General features: G+C 58.0%; 1 protein-coding gene across 1 annotated transcript; it reads right to left on the reverse strand.

The window, feature by feature from the left end:
• Positions 1 to 656: 656 nt before the first annotated feature.
• Positions 657 to 13,787, reverse strand: FGFR4 (fibroblast growth factor receptor 4). Its single transcript, XM_054489586.2, has 18 exons — positions 13,090 to 13,787; positions 9,676 to 9,819; positions 8,684 to 8,947; positions 8,512 to 8,592; positions 8,237 to 8,403; positions 7,534 to 7,657; positions 6,842 to 7,032; positions 6,577 to 6,715; positions 6,030 to 6,223; positions 5,810 to 5,955; positions 5,586 to 5,707; positions 3,898 to 4,008; positions 3,615 to 3,805; positions 3,158 to 3,280; positions 2,980 to 3,050; positions 2,590 to 2,727; positions 1,471 to 1,576; positions 657 to 1,341 (listed from the first exon to the last, which is right to left on the reverse strand). The coding sequence occupies exons 1-18, from the start codon at positions 13,130 to 13,132 to the stop codon at positions 1,192 to 1,194; spliced, it is 2,505 nt and encodes an 834-aa protein (XP_054345561.1). The 5' UTR covers positions 13,133 to 13,787; the 3' UTR covers positions 657 to 1,191.
• Between the last annotated feature and the right edge of the window lie 2,087 nt (positions 13,788 to 15,874).

The raw sequence follows: 15,874 nt of genomic DNA on the forward strand, positions 1-15,874 counted from the left end.
TCAGGGACTGGGGAGTAGCAGTACGTGCCGGGATGGGGCCAGGGAAGGAGGTTCCACGCTCAGAGGCTTGAGAAGCTGCTCCCTCTGAGGAGCTCTGAGTACTGGGCTGTGACGGCTCCTCAGTGGAAGACCAGTCAGGCAGGGACAGCTGCAGCCCGGGCGGGCGGCAACCAGCTGCTGCCCGGGAGACTGGCCAGGGCGGGGCGGGCACGGCCTCCACAAGCCCCCAGCCTGAGCCGGCAGAGCGTGGGAGCGGGCCACGGCCTAAGGCTGGCTTTCAGATTTTCATGCTGTGTTAACGGTCAGCTTGGCTAATGCTGAGCAGATGGGGGAGGGGGCTGCCAGCTCCCTTGGGGACAGCTGCAGGGCACACATGCACACACACATGTGCAGAGGGTACAGGAGTCCCACCGTTTATAGTGCAATGCGGACTCAGCCCATTAACACTCATTCACACCGTCCCAGACACAAGATGGTGCTGGTGGGACAGGCAGACCCAGATAGGCACACACTGGCTCCCGGGGCAGCGGAGGTGGCGGAGCCCGTGGCCTGGTCCAGTGCCCTCAGTCCGTGTCCTGTAGGCAGAACTCTGCTGGAGGGATCCCTCCACCTCACCCCCCTCCATGTTGCTCAGGGAAGACCCAGGTACACAGAGCTTTATTTCAAAAAAATAATTTATAAAACGCCATTTGCTCCTGTTTTTGGCAGGCTTCCAGCTTCTCTGGGCTCAGGGGCCAATGCTCCCGTCAAGACGCTGGGGCAAGCAGCAGCAGGGGGAGGTGTGGGGAAAGGGGGTTCAGAGGCCCAGAACCTCCTGCTGGTATTGGGAGGCAGGAGGTTTAGCATAGCAGCTCTCCAGCCAGGCTCAGCCAAACCCGGGATGGGGACTAAGCGCCAAGGTCCAAGAGGCCGAGCAGAACCCTGACATTCGGGCACGGCAGCTCCAAGGGCAAGGGCACGGCCTTGAGACTTGAGTTGAGCTGTAGGTTGGGAACCCAAGGCCAGAGCAGGAAGAGCCTTTACGAACTCCAGGACCAAGGAGGGACCTACCCAAAGCAGAACCAGAGACCTGGGACAGCAACTCTGGGCCAGGGGCCCCATGCTGCCAAGGTCAAGCACTGTGCCAGGCTGTGGCTGAGCCCCAAGGCCCAAGGCCACCAGCCTATGTGTCTGCACAGCCTTGAGCCTTGCTCATGTCTGCACCCCAGACCCAAAGGGGAAGGAGCTGGATCCCAGTGGCAGGGGGTCGTGGCTGAAGACAGAATCGCTGGAGGAGCAGGTGCTGCTGGCGTCCCCACCAGAGGGGGAATAGGGTCCGAAGGTCAGGCGGAGGTCGAGGTACTGTGGGGAACGGAGCTGGTCAGCCTCTGCAGAGCCCAGGATGGGACAGGGCGCATGTCCACGTGGTCAGGCCAGATGAGGCCTGGAGGGGAGCAGGCAGAGGGAGGTGGTGGGTGGGAGGGGCTGTACCTCCTCAGAGACGGCCAGCAGGACCTTGTCCAGCGCCTCCACCAGTTGCTTGAAGGTAGGCCTCTGGGAGGGTGCCGCGTGCCAGCACTCACGCATCAACCCGTACCTGCGAGAGGTGGGGAAGGGTCACAGGGAGCCTCAGGCCTTCAGGAGGAAGGGGAGGACTGGGGGTTCTCTGGGTGGGGAGGAGTTTGGTGGGGAGTTTGATGAGGGATAGGAGGGTCATCAGTGGAAGCCAGGCCACGACACTCCACTAGGCTGAGGAGGAGGAAGAGGAGGAAGAGGAGGAGGAGGAAGAGGAGGAGGAGGAAGAGGAGGAGGAGGAAGAAGAATGGGAGGAGGAAGAGGAGGAGGAGGAGGAAGAGGAGGAGGAAGAAGAGGAGGAGGAAGAAGAGGAGGAAGAGGAGCAGGAAGAGAAGGAGGAAGAGGAGGAGGAAGAACAATGGGAGGAGGAAGAGGAGGAGGAGGAAGAGGAGGAGGAAGAAGAGGAGGAAGAGGAGGAGAAGGAGGAAGAGGAGGAGGAGGAGGAGAAGGAGGAAGAGGAGGAGGAGGAAGAGGAGGAGGAGGAGGAAGAGGAGGAAGAAGAGGAGGAGGAAGAGGAAGAAGAATGGGAGGAGGAAGAGGAGGAGGAGGAGGAAGAGGAGGAAGAAGAGGAGGAGGAAGAGGAAGAAGAATGGGAGGAGGAAGAGGAGGAGGAGGAGGAGGAGGAAGAGGAGGAGGAGGAAGAGGAGGAGGAGGAAGAGGAGGAGGAGGAGGAAGAAGAATGGGAGGAGGAAGAGGAGGAGGAGGAGGAGGAGGAAGAGGAGGAGGAGGAGGAAGAGGAGGAGGAGGAAGAGGAGGAGGAGGAGGAAGAAGAGGAAGAAGAGGAGCAGGAGGAGAAGGAGGAAGAGGAGGAGGAGGAGGAGGAGGAAGAAGAATGGGAGGAGGAAGAGGAGGAGGAGGAGGAGGAGGAGGAAGAAGAATGGGAGGAGGAGGAGGAGGAGGAGAAGGAGGAGGAGGACGAGGAGGACGAGGAGGAGTTGTTGTCAGTGTTGTCCTTCTGGCCGGGGCACACCCTGAGGTCATGGTCAGGGCAGAGGAGGACGGGAAAGTGGGGTTGAGGGCAGGGTGAGGCCTCACAGCTCTGGGGGGCAGTGTGGGGGTCGGTCCATCCGATGTCCCTCCCGCAGCAGCGAGAACAGCTCCTCCACCGGGATGCCAGGATACGGGGAGCCCCCGAGGGTGAAGATCTCCCACAGTAGGATCCCAAAAGACCACCTGGAGGCAGGGCCAGGGCTCAGTGTGGCTCAGCGCCCTCCCTACGACCGGGGCTAGGACGGGGGACCCCACAGGCATGACCCAGCACAGCTGGTGGGGAATGGGCTCCTCCTGGAGTCTGGGCCCACTCGGGTCCCAGGCCAAATCTGAAGGAGCCCTCGAGCGCATGACTCGTGACTTTGGGGCCACGTGACTTTGGACAGTGCCTTGCCCTTTTTGTGGGGTAGGACAGTGACTGCCGGCAGGACTCACACGTCACTCTGGTGTGTGTACACCCGGTCAAACAAGGCCTCGGGCGCCATCCACTTGACAGGCAGGCGGCCCTGGAGGGGAGAGAGGGCCTCGGTGCAGAGTCCCACAGGTCCTCATGCCTGCCACCCCGGGCCCAGTCCCCCTCCACCCCCATCCAGTTCTGCCCCATCTCCCTCACATTGCTGGTTTTCTTATAGTAGTCAATGTGGTGGACGCCGCGGGCCAGCCCAAAGTCAGCAATCTTCATCACATTGTCCTCGGTCACCAGCACATTGCGGGCAGCCAGGTCCCGGTGGATACACTGCAGGGAGCGGGGGCTTGGGTGCATCAGGACACCTGGCCTGGAGTTGAGCACACACCACCCCCCAGCAGGCCCGGGGGCAGGGGCCCTCCACCCACTTTACAGAGGAGGAGGTCAAGGTTTAGAAACGGGGAGCGCCTTCTCCTGCATCCCCTCTCCCCTCTGGGGAAGGGTGAGGAACAAGTGGGGAATGCAGGAAAGCATGAACGCCTGGGGAACTGAGGTGGGGTCATGAAAAAGAGCAGAGAGGGAGAAGTCGGGACATTTAATGCCGCAGGCCTGAGAGAGTGGAGCTGGAGAGATCGAGAGGGGCCCAGAGCCCTATCGCCTGTACCTTCCGGGACTCCAGATACTGCATGCCTCGGGCCACCTGGTAGGCGCAGGAGACCAGGACTGGGAAGGAGAGCGGCCCCTCACTGCTCCGAGGACCGTCAGGGCTGAGGTCGGGGCCTGGGGGGCGCCGGGCCCGCAGGAACTCCCGCAGGTTTCCCTTGGCGGCGCACTCCACGATCACATACAGGGGCCCTGCAGAGGGAGTGGAGGGAGCGTGGAGAGGCTGCCAAAGCTTTGGCTCTGTACCCTAACGGCCCGTGCAGCCAGCCCCGCCTCGGCCCCACCTTCCTGGGTGCAGACACCCAGCAGGTTGATGATGTTCTTGTGTCGGCCAATCAGCTTCATCACCTCCATCTCCGAGACCAGGTCGGCCAGGTCCTTGTCGGAGGCGTTGTCTGTAAGGGCAGCAGACGGGGTGAAGAGGCTGCCCTCCAACTACAGGAGGGAGCATGCAGAGGCAGGGGCAGGACAAGGAGCACTGGACCAGGGCTATGTAGGTCTAGGGCTGAATCCTTGTTAGGCTGTGTGGCCTTGAAAAAGTCTCCTAGCGTCTCTGAACCTCAGGTTCGTCTTGTGGGAAACAGAGCAGTGGGTCACACCCTACCTGTCACAGCAGTTGCAAGGATGCAACTGTATCAAGGATCTAAGAGGCAGGCCTTCCAGTGGGCAGGCCCAGGAAACGAGAGAGGGGAAGAGCTCGGAGCAGGAAGGAAGGAAGCTGCCTCTGGAGGGGTTAGTGGTAGTCCCTGCCATGGGGTCAGAGCTTCTGGGTGTGGAAAGCAGGCTGGTGCCCTGGGGTCTGTTTGACCAGGGCCTGGCTTCCAACTGGCCTGGGAATTCAGGGAGCTGGCGGCAGGCAGGGCGCAGCAGGCGAGCTTGGGAAGAAGGCTGCTCTGGCTTCTCTGGCTGAGCCCCTGGGGCTGACCTGTGGCCCTGGGCCAATGACATAACACTCCCCACCCACACACGCCAATGTCACAATGTGCATTTCTCAATCCCTGCCTCCCAGGGAGCACCAGGTGGCCCCAGCTGTGTAGAGAGGAGGGGAGGAGCAGAAGAGCAGTTGAGTCCATTCTTGCAGAGGGGGCTGGGGAATTGCAAGGAGAGGCCTTGATGGGCGGGGTGCAGGAGTGCCCAGCAAGAGCACCCCGGGGCTGGGCCTGGGTGCAAGCAGAAGGGTTGTCCTCCTACAGCAGTGGACGTGGGGGGCAGACCTAGGGAGGGTCCAAGGGAGGCTAAGGGTGTGTCTGGGGGGAACCATAAGGAAGGAGGTGGAGGGCCTGTGAGGCTGACAAGGAGATGTGAAGTCAAAGCTGACACAGACTAATGCTGACACAGGATATCAAGCCTGTCACACCAAATTCTTCTCATCATCGTCACCCCAGTGGTGAAGATTTATTGAACCCTGACTATGAGCCAGGCACTTTCCACAATCCTTGGGCTGGGAGTAGGGACTGCTATCTACCCCATATGACACGAGGGAAAACTGAGGCTCAGAAGTCACTTGCCAGGGTCAGGAGCAGAGGTGAATTGCAGGTTTAAGGGTGGGATCCCACAGCCTCTCCCAGCTCCAGGGCTCACCTGGTGGCACCGTGAGCCCCTTCTATTAGTCCCAATGCCATAGCACCTCCCCCAGGCTGCCACGTTCACCTTTTATTTTTATTTATTTATTTATTTTTAGATAGGGTCTCACTGTGTTGCCCAGGCTGGAATACAGTGGCGTGATCATGGCTCCCTGCAACCTCCAGCTCCTGGATTCAAGGGATCCTCCTGCCTCAGCCTCCCTAGTAACTGAGACTAAAGGCACACACCACAACACCCAACTAATTTTCTTATTTTTTTTGGTAGAGATGAAGTCTCGCCATGTTGCCCAGGCTGGCCTCAAACTCCTGGATTCAAGCGATCCTCCCACCCTCAGCCTCCCAAAGTGCTGGCGTTACAAATGTGAGCCACCACACTGGGCCACACTCACCTTTGAGCATCTTGACGGCCACAGTGCTGGCTTGGTCAGGCCGGGCAGGGTCCATGCCAAAGGCCTCTGCACGTACTACCTGGCCAAAGCAGCCCTCGCCCAGGGGCTTTCCAAGCACCAGCCTGGAGATGGAGAAAGTCCAGCCTCAGACCTCCGAGTCACTCCTGCGGAGGGCAGGCTGCAACCCAGCGCCCGCGTCCCTGCTCCCACACAGCTCAGCGCACCTGTCCCGGGGGAACTCCCATAGTGGGTCGAGAGGTAGATCTAGACTCACGAGGCCGGCGAGCAAGGCGGGGCCGCTGGAGGAGAGACGCACGCCTCGTACTAGGGATGAGCTTGACTTGCCGGAAGAGCCTGACTCCAGGGAGAACTGCAAAGTGGGAGACTTGGTTCTGCCTGCTGGACTCAGGCTGCCGCATGTGAGGTGGGGGATGCGCCCAGTACCTGTCGGGCCAGAGGGAAGCGGGAGAGCTTCTGCACAGTGGCGGGCGGGCGGGGGTGCCGGTCGTGGAGCGCCTGCCCTCGATACAGCCCGGCCAGCAGTAGGAGCACAGCCAAGGCCAGGGAGCCCGACGCGTACAGGATGATGTCCGTATACCTGGCCTCGGGCGCTGCTGCGGTCCATGTGGGGTCCTCCTCTGCCCTCACACATGAACACACACACACAGACAAACTGGTCAGTGGTGAGACTGGCCGCCCCGTGCGCCCTAACTCAGTCCCTCTCAGCTCCCAACATATGTGGGGACACACACGGAGGAAGCTGTAGTTATGCCTAGTCCCAGGAACCCACACCTCAGCAGAGGGTCATATGGATGGCCACGTGTGGAGAGACACAGAGGGGCTGTCATACAGCTCAAACCCACAAATCCACACATTGCCCCCCAGGCCAGACCTCACAGGCCAACAGAGACTGACCACCCAACAGGCCACAGCCCCCACTGCTGGCCCAGAGGGGCATCTCGCAGCATCTCCTGGCCCTTCAGGTGCTCACCTGGCAGCACCGTGAGCCAGGCAGACTGGTAGGAGAGGCCGATGGAATTGCCTGCGAGGCAGGTGTACTCGCCTGCATCCTCGGCTGACACGTTCCGCAGGTACAGGACCTCCACCTCTGAGCTATTGATGTCTGCAGTCTGGGGAGGGGGACATGCTCTGGGGTCACAGCAGGGCCTGGGGCCACATTGTGGCCAACAGGGGAGCTGGGGAGCCCCCAACCCGAGGTGGGAGAAGAACGGGGCCCAGGCTGTAGCAGGGTGCACCTTTAGGACTTGCACATAGGGGAAACCGTCGGCTCCGAAGCTGCTGCCGTTGATGACGATGTGCTTCAGCCACTGGATGTGGGGCTGGGCATCGCTGTACACCTTACACAGCAGCTCCACGTCGCTGCCCACCACGGCTGTGGTGTTGGCCGGGAGCCCGGCCTGCAGGATGGGCCGGTGCGGGGACCGCTCTGGGAACCGGGCAAGACAGTCAACCCTGACCACTGGCACCCATAGAAGCACCCTGTTTGCCTCCCTCCAGCCTTCCCTCAAGTTCAAGGGAGGGACCTTTCTGCAGCTTCTTGTCCGTCTCCTGCTTACCCTGCTTAAACCTTCCCTGGCTCCCCATTGCTTCGGGTCAAGGACAACATCTCAGCCTAGCATTCAAAACCCTCCACCACCTGGCTCCCCATATAAACACCACGCCCTATGAATATGCTGGCCTGCAAGTGCAGGGCATTTGTTATACTCAGGCCCTCAGCTCAGGCTGCACCCTCTGCCTGGATGTCCTTCTTGTTTTTCCTCTTGGCAGACCCCTGCTCCTCCAGCCCCACACTAACCCCTGACCCACCTGGTCACCAAGCTGCTTGACTCATCTGAGTCCATCCTGCCCGCCAGGCTAGACCCCACCAAGAGGGCACAACTGAGCCCAAGATGGGTCAGGCATCCCCTGTTCCCAGCCCCGCGCTCACCCAGCACATCTAGCAGGTAGTTATAGCGGATGCTGCCCACAGCGTTCTCTACCAGGCAGGTGTACGTGCCGCGGTCCGAGGGCACCACGCTCTCCATCACGAGACTCCAGTGCTGATGGCGCAGCTGCAGGCAGAGAGAGTGTCTGGGACCACCGGACCATGTCCACCAAGGGGGCCAGAGGACCAGGAGGCTAGATCCTCATCCTGCCTGCAGGGCTCTTCTCAAGCTCTCTAGGCCCCGAGAACATCAGGCCCAGGCCAAGGACTACGGGACAAAGGAGTAGGCTCCCCAGTGTGCTTGAGCCTTGGGTTTGGGCTTTGGAATTTTAGCTCTCTCTCTCCCTAGCTGTGCTACTTTGAGCCTGCCGTTGCCTTCTCTGAGACTCAACTGCCTCAGGACAGCATGGAGCCGACCCTGCAGGGTCTCATCAAGATGATGAGATACTAAGGCTTATGAAGACCAACCAGTCAGTGATTCTTCTCACTTTACAAATGGAGTTGCTGAGGCTGAGAGGTTAAGTCACTTGCCAGAGAGTAGCAGAAGGGGAACCAGAGCTGCCCAGGTCCACAGTCCAGGGCTCCTTCCAGGGCCCCGCAATTGCTTTACTCATTCGATTGATTTATAGGTATGCTTGTAGGTATGAGGAGACTAATGAAGGAATGAAAATAGGGGAGCAGACGGTCTTGGAACCCAGAGACTCACCCGAATGCCTCCAATGCGGTTCTCCCCATGAAAGGCCTGTCCATCCTTAAGCCAGCGGATGGTGGGCATGGGGTTGCCTGCAGCTGGACAGCGGAACTTGACGGTGTTCCCCGCAGGTACTGCATGCAGTTTCTTCTCCATGCGCTGGGGGTGTGTCCAGTAAGGTGCTGGAGGGTGGGGAAGGCCCCTAGAATGACCGTGTGTTCCCACACAGGCCTCCTCTTCTCAGTGATCAGATGAGCAGCGGGGGCACAAGTCCTTGGAGACTTACTGACCTTGCTGGGGGTAAATGTGCCTATTCGAGGAGTCCATATGGGACTTGGGGTCCTTATCATCGTTGCTGGAGGTCAAGGAGTCTACATCAGGGACAGAGGGAAGCATCTAAGGTCCAAGAGGGGCAGGTCTGTCTCCCCAGGCATCCCTTAACTCCCTGCTAGAGTCTCTTACCATCTATAATCAAGGTGAGATTCTGCAGGACGATCATGGAGCCTCGTGCCAGGCAGAGGTAGCGGCCAGCATCCTCAGATAGGAAGCTGGCAATCTCTAGGCGGCCCCTCCAGCCCCGTACACGGCCGGCAGGTGCCAGGCGACTGCCCTCCTTGTACCAGTGGCCACCACGCTCAGCCCGCCCACAGCACAGCCGCACAGGCTGCCCAAGGGCTACTGTCAGCTCCTGCTCTTGCTGCTCCAGGCTGGGAGCCAGGCAGGGCTCTGTGGGCAGAGGGCAGAGGGCAGAAGTCAGCAGACCCCGCAGCCCCATCTGAGGCAGCCTCCTGTGTACAGAGAACACGCCGCACATGCAGGGCACAAGCACTTCGCAACGCATGCTGGAGGAGCCACCACTCCTTGACACCTGCACAGCCACATGCTGTGGATGCCACCCCCAGGGCAAATGCCACACTCTTGGGGCATGCCACACTCTTGGGGCATGTCCCACACAAAGCATTTAGTGCACATGACATTGGCCAAGACACACACACACACACGCACACACACACATGCACACACACACGGACACACACACACACACACGGCACATGCTATTGGTGCCACATACAGGGTCATGCTGCACCAGGGCATATCACCCTCATAATGCATATACCACACATGCTGCCTGGACCTCCTAGGTCACACACCCAGTGCACAGAACACACACACACACACACGCACACATACCCAGGCAAGGAGCTCACCACCAGCTCTGCAGCCCAGCTTAGGGCCCTGCGCCCTGCAAGGCCAGTCCTCTCTCGCAGACACAGAGATAGATGAGTGCTTGCTGGAAGCCAGGCCCTGACTGAGTCTCAGTGGTTGAGCCCTGCCCTGCTGCCACCTTCTCAGGGCCTGGGCAAGGATCCTTTCCAGCTTTGCTCAGCCCAGCAGCCCCTCCTGGTGCCCACTCTTCCCACCCCTGCCGCCCTCTCCCACCTCAGAAACCATACCCAGCTCCACTTCCTCAGAGGCCTCCAGGGACAAGACTGGAGGCCCAGGCACACTCAGCAGGACCCCCAACAGGGCCAGCAGCAGCCACATCTCCTTCTCACAGCTCTCAGGGACCCAGGCTGGACTTCCCACCAACTGCCTTCCTAAAATAGGGAGGGAAAAGAGCTCCTGCTACAAGTGCACCTTTGCAGGGGCTTTTCCCTTATTTTGCAGATGAGGAAACAGAGACAGGAAGTGGCCAGCAGATGTGTCCAAGTCCCTGGCCAGGCTGTGGCAGTGCAGACTAGAACCAGCTCTGCAGTAGCCAGAGCCTAAGGCCTCCCCACAGTAGGTTGTGCAAGGGGTCTGGGCTGGGCTTCCTGCTCTCCCTGAGTCCTGCTGGGACCCTGGCACACGTTCACAGAAAGCAGTTTTGGGATTCTTTTCTTGGAGGGAAGCAGAGAACGGAGACATATCTTCTGCATGCTCTCGGCACACATAATTTATTTTTTGCTGAATAAATGAATTGATTGCCGAAGAGCCAAAAAAGAAAGTGAAAAATGATACAAGGCCGAACTTCAGCATCTGGATGTTATCTGATCCGATCCCCACTCCTTATAGCATTACTGACATTTCCAGGGCTGGGTGCTCAGAACTGACAAGGCAGCCCCATCCGTGGCAAGCAGGACTGCATCCCTGGATACCTCTGCTTGTTATGCACCAACTCCATCTGAGGCACACACGGTTTTGTAAAGAATACAGACCCTAATTATCCATCCGCCAGAGCCAAGTTCAAATCCTGACTCTCACCAACTTGTTATTCCTTGTCTCTGTCTCTGTCTGGCTTACTATCCTCATAGGACTGTTTTGAGGATAAAAGAGATAACGTGCATCGGCACTGGGCACACAGTGTTGGAATGTTCTCCTCCCTGTGCTCGGCCCTAGAACTGTTAACCTGTTGCCCTGGGTCTGCCCTCAGCCAGTCACCTCTGGTTCGGATGCTGTTACTGTCAGGCTGTGATGTACACACACCCCAGCTGGCTATCCTCTTCCAAATGCTACCAAGGACGCCTCTGTTCCCCAAAATAGAACACTCAGAACTGAGTCTCAGCTGGGACAAAGGAATCGGGTGACCACTGCAGTCCTAGGGGCCTATGGATGGCACTGGTGTCTCTAGATCTACCCTGTGTGGGAAGCCTATCACACCTCCTCCTCCTTGGTCACTGCCACTCCACTTCCAGTCCATCTGGCTTCCCCTGCCCCTTCTTAGGGCAGGTCATGGCCATCTCTTGCATGGCCTCTGGAAACATCCTCTCCCTGGGCTCTTCAACCTTCATCTTCCAGCAGAGTTTTAAAAAACTACAAGTCGGCCAGGCGTGGTGGCTCACACCTGTAATCCCAGCACTTTGGGAGGCCGAGGCGGGCGGATCACGAGGTCAGGAGATCGAGAACATCCTGACTAACACGGTGAAACCCCGTCTCTACTAAAAATACAAAAAATTAGCCGGGCGCGGTGGCGGGTGCCTGTAGTCCCAGCTACTCGGGAGGCTGAGGCAGGAGAATGGCGCCAACCCAGGAGGCGGAGCTTGCAGTGAGCCGAGATCGCGCCACTGCACTCCAGCCTGGGCGACAGAGCGAGACCCCGTCTCAAAAAAAATAAAAACAAACAAACAAACAAACAAAAAAACCTACAAGTCTGCCATGTCACGCCCCCAGCTTGCAAGCCCTTAATGGCTACCTGTGCCCAGCAGGATCCAGCTCAACATCCTAGGGCTCCCTCTGTGCCGCTGCCTATCTCTTTGGTCACACCGCCTGCCCCTTCAGGAGCGCTGAAGCCATTGGCTTTCAAAACTGGGCACATGTGCTCTCTTGCCCATCCCTCTGTGCCCCTCATTGCTCTTCTCTACCTGACTCAGATACTGCTGTCTCTGGCCCACCTCAACTCTCGAATCCAGTCGGATCCTCCTTGGTAAAACTCCCTACCAAGCTCGGCTTGGCAGGGAGGGCAGCTCTTTGGGTACACAGCTTGGGCTGGGAGTGGGTGGGGAGGCCCGGGGATTTTACTCCTACCCCAGGCTGCCCTGATATCAGAGTCCTTAGTCGAGTCACCCGTGGCTGCTGACCGCTGACCGACCACCCCGCACGTGGGCACGGAGGGCCTGCCTTAGGCATCAGACAGTCCTGGGTTCTCCTTCAGCCTCCCGCACTCGCGCTGGAGGCCCCCGGGCACTAAGTGACTGAACCTTTCGGGGCCTCAGCTCCCTCATCTCTGCCGCCGGCGCGAAGACAGCCGCAGGGACAAGCGCGCTTGTCCTCCCCCACCCTTGCCGGGCCAGCCTGGGGGGAGGTGCGAATCAATGGGTCCCGAGGGTAGCTGCACAGGGCCAGCCTGCCCCCGCCTCGGTGGGCAATGAGTAACCAGCTCCGCGGCCGGGGTGCTCTTTGGACGGAGCGGGACAAAAGGCCCTGTGTGCACTGCGGGTTACTGATTTACCGCCCCCTCCACCCCCTGCCGCCCGGCGGACGCCCAGGTCCCCCGCGCCGGGAGGGGCAGTCCCCGCAGCCCCGCCGCCGCTCGCCCCCTGGCGGCTGGGAGCACAGCCCGGGCCCACAAGGGTTCCGGCTCACCTCGAGTCTGCGTGACTCCGCGCCCAGCACAGGGTCCCGCTCACCTGGCTCCTCCTCACCTGGCTCCTCCGCCGCCTCACTCCCAGCTCCAGCCGGCCGCGACCCCTGCACGCGGCAGGGTCCGCAGACAGCCCGAGCGCTCCTCGGCCGGGAGCAAGGAATGTACCCGCGACGGCGGCGTGGCCGCGGGCGGCCCACCTCCTGCCCCGCCCCGCCCCTCGGGCCCGCCCCCTCCTGCTCGGGCCCGCCCCTCTTTCCTCGCCCCCCCCCCCCGGGCCCGCCCACCTCCTGCCACACCCCCTCGGGCCCGCCCCGCCTGGACCAGCTCGAGCTGGAGAGAGGTGTGGCCGGGGGTGGTCAAGATCCCCGCCCACCTGGAGAGCCCTGCCCCCGACCCAGTCAGCCCACTCCCGGGACCCCGCCCCAGCCTATACACACACCCCTACACGCAACCCCCTATACACACCCCATTCAGGCTCCGCCTCTTTCGCCCCACCCAGGCCCCAGGCCAGGCTTCTAAATTCTAGTCTATTACCCAGCTCAACTCATTGCTTTTCACCCGTCACGGAATGCCTGGCTCCCCTGTCTTCTGCGCAGTACCGTGCAGTGGATAGGAGAACCCCTTCCTTCTGCTCCCTCATTTGTTCCCTGCGCAACCTGCGGAGTGATACTTACAACACAAATCTGACTGCGTCAGCCACTCCCTTAAATTTTCCTATAGCTTCCCATAGCTCTTTATACATAGATGATCGCCATGACCACGCCTCCTGGCTCCCACCCTGCTACTCCTGGGCAGTTTCACGTACCATTCCCTCTTCCTGGAATGCCCCTTGGTCTGGTTAATTTCATATTATTCTCAGCTCACTTCCTTCAGGAAGCCCTCTGGACTTGCAAGCTCCTCTTAGATGACTTCTCTACTGTGAGGATGGAGAAAGAAACAGAGTGAAGTGGTTCAGAGCACAGACTACAGGGCTGGACGTCATAGGCCCAGCTCTCAGCACCATCACACAAGGCCTCGGTCTTCACTGTCCTTTCAGTAAAACAGGCAAATGATAGTCTTACCCTCAAGAGGTTGTTGCAAAAAGTAGACATGTTAGCAGTATGTGTAAGCCTGGCATGCAGCGCTTGCTTTGTAATACTAGCTGTAATTATTTAGGACCTGTTATTTCTTCAGCACACTTGCCAGAATTGTAACTGAACAGTTAATTATGTAAATAGCTGTGGAATGGCTGGGCACAATGACGGGTGCCTGTAGTTCTAGCTACTAGGAGACTGAGGTAGGAGGACAGCTTGAATTCAGGAGTTTGAGGCCAGCCCTGGCAACATAGTTGCCCTCTCTGTATTTTTCAGTAGAGGTACTGTGTCCTCAGACCTCACCATTAGAGTTCAAGTGTCTGGAATACAGTAGGTGCTCCCAGATAGCTCCGTGACCACCTGGCTCATGTTTGCCTCACCTATAAGCACTTCTCTCCTGAGCATCTAGACTGTGGCCAAACTAGGAGGCCAGGCAGCCTCTGATCTCTGCCCATCCCTCACCTGAATCTCAAGCCTTCTCCTTCTCTTAAGGCACCTTGAGAGGAAGGGAAATGGGCTGGGTGCACCTGTGGTCCCAGCTACTTGGGAGGCTGAGGCCAGAGGATTGCTTGAGCCCAGGAAGTCGAGGCAGCAGTGAGCCATGATCGCTCCACTGCACTGTAGCCTGGGCGACAGGCTACGGAGCGAGACCCTGTCTGAGGCTCAGGTCCCGGTTGTCCCCTCTAGCTAGTGTAGACCCTGCCTTAAAAAGCAACTTCCTTTCTCATTGTTACGCAGACAAGTCTAGTTCTTTCCACCCTCACTCCCAAAGGGATAGTGGCATATCTTTGCATAACTGTAAGGCCCATTAAAGAGACTTAAAATTGTTTTTTTCTTTTTCTTCTTAAGCGAAAGAATGGTCTTCTCCCAAAGATAAATCAGAAAATAATTGGGGCCAGGCATGGTGGCTCATGCCTATAATCCCAGCACTGTGGGAGGCTGAGTCGGGAGGATCACTTGAACTTAGGAGTTCGAGGCCAGCCTGGGCAACATAATGAGATCTCGTCTCTATTAAAAATATATATTAGGCTGGGCACGGTGGCTCACGCCTGTAATCTCAGCACTTTGGGAGGCTTAGGTGGGTGGATCACGAGGTCAGGAGTTCAAGACCAACCTGGCAAGATGGTGAAATCCCATCTCTACTAAAAATACAAAAAAATTAGCCAGGCGTGGTGGCATGCGCCTGTAATCTCAGCTACTAGGGAGGCTGAGGCAGAGAATTGCTTGAACCCAGGAGGTGGAGGTTGCAGTGAGCCGAGATCGTGCCATTGCACTCCAGCCTGGGCGACAGAGTGAGACTGTGTCTCAAAAAAAAAAATATATATATATATATATGTATGTATATTATAAATTTTTTTTTTAAAAATTGGTTATCTTTTAAAAACAATTTGTCCCGGTTCCCTTCTCTAGAGTCCTGCCTTGCTGGAGCTCCCAGGATAGATGAGGCTCCTGGCCCTGGGAGCTGCCTGTCCGGAGGGGACCTTGCCAGACCTCCCGGACTGCTGGAGGGGTTCAGCTCCCTGCCTCTGGCCCTCTGCTGGCTCCCCTTGTGAATGTGGTTGTAGGGGGGGAACAGGGTGAGCTGCCAGCTGGAGCTGGACCCCACATGGCTTTCATTCATCTTCCCGGGCATTTCCTGAGTTTACCGGAGCCAAAGACAAACTAAAAGTTTTCATAGCTCAGGTCTTGCAACCTCCTTGTCTCCTGAGATGCGCAAATCCCTCAGACCGGCAACCCTCTGATGTCCCTAGGATATGTTCCCCATATCCCTTGTCTGCCTCCTCTCCCCGCACTCATAACCTTTCACACTGACCCTCGGCAGAGGCTGATGCTCCCTCACAAAGTCATTCACTCATTCATTTGAATGATTATTTATTGAAGGTTCATTATGTGGCATCCACTGTTTTAAATCCTGGGGATAAAGCCCCGAATTGAACTCTTTTTCTTTTCTTTTTTTTTCTTTTCTTTTGGAGACAGAGTCTTGCTCTGTTGTCCAGGCTGGAGTGCAGCAGTGTGATCTCAGCTCACTGCAACCTCTGCCTCCTGGGTTCAAGTGATTCTCCTGCCTCACCCTCCTGAGTAGCTGGGATTACAAATGTGCGCTACTACACCTGGCTAATTTTTATATTTTTAGTAGAGACAAGGTTTCACCATATTGGCCAGGCTAGTCTCAAACTCCTGACCTCAAGTGATCTGCCCATGTCAGCCTCCTCAAATGCTGGGATTACAGATGTGAGCCACCTCACCTGGCCTGGACCCTACTTCTACCCTTCAAGGGGCTGCTGACACTGTAGTGGGGACAGACAGATAAGTAATCAGTTATAGCCTGGGAGATAAGCTGAGCCAGTCAGGGAGAGCACCTAAGCCTTTCACACTGTCTCACTCTCTTGCTGACATGCAATCTTTCACCAGTCACATTTGCAGTCTCTTTCTCAAAGACATTCAAACACGACTGGGCACAGTGGCTCACTCCTGCAATCCCAGCACTTTGGGAGGCCGAGATGGGCAGATCACTTG

Source organism: Pongo pygmaeus, chromosome 4 (assembly GCF_028885625.2).
Source record: "Pongo pygmaeus isolate AG05252 chromosome 4, NHGRI_mPonPyg2-v2.0_pri, whole genome shotgun sequence".
In the NCBI taxonomy this organism is placed as follows: Eukaryota; Metazoa; Chordata; class Mammalia; order Primates; family Hominidae; genus Pongo; species Pongo pygmaeus.

What these genes read in the sequence shown, in the direction of transcription:
- FGFR4 (XM_054489586.2), bottom strand. Translation starts at nt 13,132, where the DNA reads ATGAAATTAACCAGACCAAGGGGCATTCCAGGAAGAGGGAATG. An exon ending in CATTCCAGGAAGAGGGAATG is followed by an intron (nt 9,820 to 13,089) that starts GTACGTGAAACT and finishes TCCCTATTTTAG; the next exon opens with GAAGGCAGTTGGTGGGAAGT. An exon ending in TGCTGGCCGTCTCTGAGGAG is followed by an intron (nt 1,342 to 1,470) that starts GTACAGCCCCTC and finishes CGTTCCCCACAG; the next exon opens with TACCTCGACCTCCGCCTGAC.